A 7,880-nucleotide genomic window follows, 5' to 3' on the forward strand; every position below is an offset into this window, starting at 1 on the left:
AGTAATTTTTTGCCTGCACCTGATCCCCTCTAACCTCCTTAATTTCATGCTCCGTTGGGAACCGTAACAGCTGGTGTAACGTTGAGGGAACAACCCTCATTGCGTGCAACCACGATCTTCCCAAAATAACATTGTAAGGGGAGAGGGTATTAATTACTGTAAACTCCGTGCTTACCTTCTTCGTGCCTTCCTGCACCTCTAGATTCGTGGCTTTTAGAGGCCACGTTAAATCCGACCATTGAGCTGTTGGATTATTCCAGATCATCTGGGTGAAGGCCAAGTTTCTTGTAACATCTAACATACATAATGTCATAAGAACTGCCTTGATCTACCAGTATGTGCCTCACCTGGCACTCTCCAATCTTTAGGGTTATCATCAGGGCATCGTTGTGGGAATGCTGCACCATGTCCAGGTCTGTCTCAATAAAAGAAACCATTGGACCCTGGTACTCATTTGTTCTAGGCTTCTTTTTCTAGACTTGGTACATATGTTATAGGTGCCTTGTCCTCTGAGTTTCCCCTCGTACATCATTCTCATTGACCTTCGAGTGAATTACATTGATCACCCTAGGTCCTTCTGCTTGCTGCGGTGGTAGTGGTGGAGGTGGTGCTGCCGGTGCCTGGGGTAGCCTTGCTTGCTCTTCTCTTGTCCTAGCCTCATCTACTAGGTCTCTCAGGTGACCCTGTCTGACCAAATCCTCCAAGTGTGTCTTCAGAGCCCTACATCCTTGAGGCAAGTGCCCATCTTCATTATGGTAAGCACAATGCTTCCCAAGGCTCCTTCCCATAAACTCACCGGGATCTTGTTCAGTGCTCTGTAGTATGGTTGGTGTCTGATCCTTTCTAGAACTTTGTAGACCGGGATTCTGAATACAGTGGTGATTGCCTATGCAACCCTCAACCCTGTTTCCTGCCGGTTGAAACCTATATTACCTCGGCCTCGCTTCGGCGAGCCGTTTCTCTTTTCCTACTTTGGTGCATTTGATCCATGTGTGTCTTCCTTTGCTCTGGCGTGTTTCTCAATTCGTGCCATGAGCTCCTCCATACTTTTTAGTAGAGTTTTTGCAAGTGACTTTTGAAGCGGGCATTCATCCTTCAAGTCGTTTTTGAAAGATACGATTGCCAACTCTTGGTTACATATCGGTATTCGGTTGAACACCTCATAATATCGTTTGGCATAAGCCCTAAGGTTTTCACCCTCGCTAATGTTCAAAGCTAGCAGGGAGTCTACCCTTAGTGGTTGCAGCTGATTTGTTACAAACCTGGCCATAAACATCTCAGCCAGGCCTTCCCAACTCTTTACAGTTCCTTTCAGCAACTTGTGAAACTAATCCGATGTGATTTCCCAAAGAATGAAGGGAACATCTTGCACAGTAACTGCTCATTCCCGCTATACAAAGCCATTGAATTTAAATATAAGCCGACATGAAGGTTCGGATCAGACTTATTGTCATAAACCTGGAGCCTCGGTATATAGAATCTCTCTGGGGCCTCAAATCTATCCAACTCCACTGAAAATGCTGTTCTCGGCTTGACGAGGATGTTACCTCAGTGTGGAGTTGCTTCCTCTGGAGGTAGTCCCACAGATCCTTCTTCGTTCGGCCAGGCGCTCGGCTATCAACAGATTTTAGCCTTTTTGGCGCGCTGCTCTCGGCGTCATTGTGCGTCCTTTTGGACTTCTCTTCATTTGCTATATCGAAGCAAAGTCCCTTCCCTTGGATGTGCTGAGGTTCTTGGGCATAGGTTTCCTTGGTTTGTGGTGTCCTCTGTGACTTACCTCTCACCGAATCTACTTGCCCAACATCCCGTGAAGGCTGATGTGAGCGCTCTTTGTCCTTGCCATGCTGTGGGATTGCTGGGATTATTTTCTGCCCCCCTTTCTGGGCGTCAGTTTTGGCCGTTGGTGTCGGCGTGTCGTGCAATGTGAATGGTGGTTGCATCACATTGTTCTGCATCATGAAGTTGACAACCGATTGTAGGTCTGCCAACTTTACCATTCCTTTCATCTCGCCATCCCTCCTCAGGCATCTATCCTTCCATATCTGAAGGTCGCTTCATTGTAATACTCGTCCTGGCCTACTTTCTTCGAGACATTTCCCTCTTTGCAGACGTCCTTCTCCCCAGGATTCAGATCCTATGTTCCTTTATTACAGTTTTCCTTCCCGACATTAAGATTTGCATGTTCACAACTCTTGCTGTTTATGTCATCCCCAATCTTTTCTTCTTGTCTGTCGTTGGCCATTTATTATCCTTAAGTTCCCACAGACGACGCCAAATGAATGTCAATATCTCCAAGAGCAGGTACCTGGTTTCTGCACTTGTTAGGGTTTTACTTATATAGTATACCGCCTTTTGTTCTCCCTCATCTTCTCGGATTACTATCGCCCTTACTGCGTGTTCTGAAATTGCCAAGTATAGAAACAATTCTTCTCCAGGTATTGGATTTGACAGAACTGGAGCTATTGTTAAGTACTTTTTCAAGTCGGCCAAGGCGACTTCACACTCTTCTGTCCACAAAAAATCTGTGGCCTTCTTTAACAAACTAAAAAATGGTTTACACTTATCTAAATTTTGGCTAATGAACCTGTTTAAGGCTGTAGCCTGGCCAGTCAAAATCTAGACCTGCTTGGCTGACGTCGGGCTCTTTAAGTCAAGAATGGCCTTGATTTGATCTGGGCTTGCCTCAATTTCTCTTCTGGTGACCAAGTATCCCAGGAACTTACTAGACCCGACTCCAAATGCACATTTTGAAGCATTGAGTCAGAGCCGATTTGTTCTTAGGATATCAAAAACTGCCTTTAAATCGGCTAGATGGTTCCCAGGCTCCTTGGTCTTCACGACCATGTCATCAATGTAGACTTCTACTGTCTTCCTAATCAGATGCTTAAACATTTTGGTCACTAACTGTTGGTAGGTTGCTCCTGCATTCTTTAACTTGAAAGGCATTACTCTGTAGCAATAGAGTTCTTTTGGAAAACGTTTCAATATTTTGTGGTAAAAGTTATGTGGCAAAGTTATAGTTTGCACCAAAAAAATAGGAATGAAAATGTTACTTTTTTTATGATAAAAGTTAGAGTATTACTATTTAGGCCAAAAAATTAGACCCACTTTCTAAATTTAGTGATGTGTCAAGAAAATGATTATTTAATAATTAAATATTCTCTAAATTCAATGCTTGTATTTGTTTTTCCGGTACGGGCCAACTCAGGTGCAATATAGCCAAGAATATCTGCCATGTGAGAGGTTTGAGGATTGGCTCCCTAGTCGCATAATTTGGCAAGCCCAAAATCTCATAATCTTGTGTTGAAGTCACTGTCCATCAAGACATTGCTGGCCTTGATATCTCTATAAATGATAACCTGTACCTGTTAATGTTGCAAATAGATGAGGCCTGATGCTACGTCTTTGATGATCTTAAATCTTTACATCCAATTTTAGCATCCCCTTGGGTTGGCCATCAAGAAACTTGTTAAGGCTTCCATTAGGCATGAAATCATAAACCAAGAGGAGTGTTATCTCAGGTAGGCAACCTAAGAGTGGAGTGGATTGGGTTTTTAAATAAATTGCCAAATTAAACATATTAACCCAAATAATAAAAATAAATATGCTAAATAATATAAAATAGAGTAATGAAATAAAATGAGTAAAGGGAAGAGAAAACAAACTCAGCAATTTATAGTGGCTTGGCACACCGGGTCTACGTCCACTTCCTAAGTATCCTCCCCGGGTATTTCTCCACTAGCTTTACAGGTAATAGTGAACCTTTAACAACAAGTAACCAAATCGAATCACTCCGACTAGTTTCGACTTTGGTGTCTGGTCACACCTAACCAAGTGATTTTATCCCAAAAAGTCACTCACAAAAACTCTCTCTTTTACAAAAATAATAGGAAGGGTGTGAAAACCCTTTTACGATTTTTGCTAAAATTCTCAATAAATTTTCTCTCATAAAATACAACTCAATAAAGCACAATATAATATTTGAGAATATTTCAATATCACAAAATTCTCTCTTCTTCATTTCATATTTTTCTCTAACCAAAATACTCCTTATATAGCAGAAAAACTATTCATTTGAGTCTTTTGATCACGAGGCGCTTCACGTGGAACACGGGCACGCTTTTTATCTTTCACAAAAATTGTAGGCAAAGGTTGAAATAATAAGTCTAGGGTCGCTTTCGATGAATAGTAATGGCTAATTTTTCAAAACATTTCTCGTAAAATCAAAGGGTACACAGTGCCTTGCATAGTAACTTTTCTATTAAAATATTTGAAAGCACAGTAAAATCTCTTGAAATAACATTTGTATTAGATTTGAAAATATATACCCCTTTTATAATTTTTGTAGTTGTTGTAGAGATTTTAGATACACTCTAATGAAGATAACCCACCACCAAGTGGGTGTATCAAATTTGTCAAATAATGAATAGTAATCAATTGATTATTTTCAAACGTGAATAGTAATATTAATATTTATGCATAGTAACTTTCACGAAATTCAAATATGCACAATACTTGCACGATAAAATATATGATCCAGCCGAAATCTATTTTCATATTTTGTGACAAATGATTGTAAAATATGTAAATTAAAATAATCATAATTTATCAAATAATATTTTAGATATCATCAAAATTAAGCCACATGATTATCAAGGAATTCTTACTTACGTCGTGAATAGACAAGGAGGCGAACTAAGTTTGGGTTGCGTAGGCAACCTATGGTTGCAATTTCTACTACAAATTCCCTCATTCTTTGTCTCGAATCATGGTCAACTCTTTTGACTGTAACCTGTATATTCGATGCTGGTAGCACATCTCGGTACACTCTACCGAAAACTTCTTTACCAAGAATTTCTGTGTCTTTAAATCCCTTTGTGGCAATGGACAGATCTATATAATTGAATTTGTAAGGGCCATACTGGACTTCCCAATCCTTCACCTTTGAGATTAGAAGGGCACCAGAGATCAGGACTAGGAGTATAAGAAATCCTATGAAGGGCAACACAATTGCCAATGCCAATATTCTCTTTTTGTTTTCTTTCTCTGTTTAAGTCCGAATGATTTTGTAAAGGCGAGACATGTCAATCAGCTCAACTTGACCATTCATCTTAAAACTCCAACCTAGTATGTAATAAGATGCGGTAAATATGCCTCCAGAGATTGAAAAGCCTACATACAATCGGTCAAGCATGACTGGTGAAAGATCTAATGTCACTGACAAAAGTGAGAGGTCAGGCTTGGGTACATCAATTGGATAAAGTGTAACATTAAATTGCTTGTTTACTCTATTATATTCTATTCAAACCTGCATTGGGTTGCCTCTTTTGAGGTTTAGATATTTGATAATACCACTTTTACTAGCAGGAAAGTAACCTGTACGAGCAGATATGATTGATTCCAAGTTGTTAATATTGACGCCAACATGATTGTCATCTATGTCCTTGAATTCTAAGTCTTGAAAGTTGTCTAGCTTGACAACAATAATATGGTTTAAACTATTCCCTATGTTGATATCATTCAAGAGCCCAAGATATCTATCTGGTAGAGCTTTCTGGAAATCATTGGAAGGTGAAATAACAAAGACCATTCCATTGCTACCAATATCTGTGCTCTTTGGTATAATCTCAAATATAAAAGTAGTAGAGAAAGATAAGACACTACCATTTGTGGAGTTCTTGAAATGGAGAGGAATGTCATAGAACTGTAACCCATCTGTAGGAATGTAGTATTGTATTGGTTAGCTTCAATGGGCCTCCATTTTCATCCAACTTTCAAAATTTCTAGAAAAATGTAGAAAAATATTATGGACCTCCATTTTATGTAAAAATCTTCCTTAATAAGTTATCTTTCGACTAAAATTGGTTTCATTGAAAATGAGTGAGCGATTTGTGAGAAAATCCAATTTTCGTAATGATTGACGAATCTAGACAACGTTGGAGCATTTCTTAAATAACTAAAAATCTAGAAAAGCTATTCCATTTCTGAAACATGTTTTGAAAACTAGATTAAATTCTCTACAAACCATAGGAAGGCTGAGTTCGGAAAAAAAAATCTGAAATAGCCCTTTTGATTTTAATCTTTAAAAGCTATTGAATCTGGAAATTTAGTTTTGCATGGGTGTTTTATGCTCTTGTGTACATGAATATGCTTATTAGTTTATGATCATGTCTTGGTATGGTATTTCATGTGCTATGGTTATGTTCCTTATCTTCTTTATTTTAATGATGCTAATGCTTATGTGGATATTACTATCTTGTTAAGTTTGTTCTAACTTGACTTAAAACATTGATCCAAACGGAAAACTTAATTGGGATGGTATTGGATTTTCGATCACTTGAATAATGAAGAGATGATAATGTGTTATGTATGGATTGATGGGATGTGCTCCCTAATTAGAGGTTAAGTCTTGCGCAAGCGGTTGTCGTGTAAACCCTAGAATGGAACGGACGTATTCGGACTCTTTGCAATGGTTTGATTGGTGAGATAAGGTTAGGTCCGGATGAGACATTCAGGAGGATAAAACTTTTTTGGAAGGATAAGGTTGGATTTCGGAGATAAAACCTTTTTCTTTTTGCTGTCCCTTTTGAGGCCCTGCGGTTGGCGCTACGCAGTATATAACCGTTGGTAGGCATCCGAGATTAGTTCTGCAACAAAGCAACAAAATGGGGGGTTCCAAATAGTTCGGTGTTCAATTCTTGTGATTGGGAGGATGAAATCTCTTTGGGGGATTTCTAGAATACTAACCACTAACATTATAACCTTTGTTATCTATTTGAATGACATGTTCCTTTCCTCTATTATTGAAATTGCTGTTATTGACTTGAATATCATGCTTCACTACTTGCTTGCTATAAATGTGATGGTGTATTGGATTGGGAAAAAGAGACGGGGTGCGTGTGCATTTACTGGGCATTCAAAGCTCATGGCGTTTCATGCCAGGTATTGAAGACTATTAGACTGATCGAAGGCAAAGTTGAAGCATTTGAGGATGTACGGCTACCCTAAGAGGATTAGAAACTAGTTTTTAAACGTGTTTTGAGATTGTAAGTGATAGATCTCATGTTGTATTTAAGACATGATTTTGTAATTTGTATATATATAACATTTGTAACCTATCCTTATACTCCGTCAACTCATGTAGACCTTGTGTTAATACCTTGTCAAGATCTGTCAAAAAGGTAGTTTTGCTATCTAAGGTGGTTGGACTTTGAAGGAAGGCTATTTTGACTCCTCTGACATTCCTAGGATCTTGCTTGGTTATTATCGAAATGACTCATTAGTAATGTTTCCTACTCTTATAACCTTACATAAACCCCGCATTTAATAGTTAATGTATTATCTGATGTTCCCGACTTTTGGGGCGTTACAATGAAGATTGAAAGAAGTAGGAGAAACTTCAAGAAAGGCCACCATTGTTGACTGTCAAAACCTCCACCATAAAGAAAATGAGAAAAACATGGAAATTAAGCTGTACCTAGCTTATAGCTATCAGGTGTTCAAACTTGTGCTTAGGCCTATAAATAGATTGATTGTATTGATGTTGATGAAAATGGGCAAGATCATGAGATGGGGAAATAAAATATTCCATTAGAAGAATTAGAGATACTATTTGTATCCAAAATTCATCAATAAAATTGAGTGTGTTTTTCAAATTATATTCTTAAAATACATCATTGGGATCCTATTTTCATGTCTCATCAGTGGTATCAAAGCTAGAAGAGCCTGAATTTATCAGAAAATTGAAGAATAGAGCAAAGTCCAAAATTTGTCTAGAAATCAAAGTTCTCAAAATTCATTTTTGAGTATACCAGATTGAAGTTTTCGTTGAGAAAATTTTAACAAAGAAAAAATTAAGCAAATCTGAGCTAAAACGAAGC

At 38.4% G+C, this 7,880-nt stretch overlaps 1 protein-coding gene across 1 annotated transcript; it reads right to left on the reverse strand.

The window, feature by feature from the left end:
* Positions 1–251: 251 nt before the first annotated feature.
* Positions 252–788, reverse strand: LOC145800191 (uncharacterized). Its single transcript, XM_082889835.1, has 2 exons — positions 528–788; positions 252–398 (listed from the first exon to the last, which is right to left on the reverse strand). Exons 1-2 carry the CDS (start codon positions 786–788, stop codon positions 252–254), a joined length of 408 nt encoding a protein of 135 aa, XP_082745961.1.
* Between the last annotated feature and the right edge of the window lie 7,092 nt (positions 789–7,880).

Source organism: Camellia sinensis, chromosome 10 (genome assembly GCF_055761805.1).
Source record: "Camellia sinensis isolate YWXY chromosome 10, ASM5576180v1, whole genome shotgun sequence".
In the NCBI taxonomy this organism is placed as follows: domain Eukaryota; kingdom Viridiplantae; phylum Streptophyta; class Magnoliopsida; order Ericales; family Theaceae; genus Camellia; species Camellia sinensis.

Coding starts and splice junctions, on each gene's coding strand:
- LOC145800191 (XM_082889835.1), bottom strand. CDS start 788: ATGGGAAGGAGCCTTGGGAAGCATTGTGCTTACCATAATGAAGATGGG. Junction 399..527: donor CGAAGGTCAATGAGAATGAT/GTACGAGGGGAA, acceptor GACATGGTGCAG/CATTCCCACAACGATGCCCT.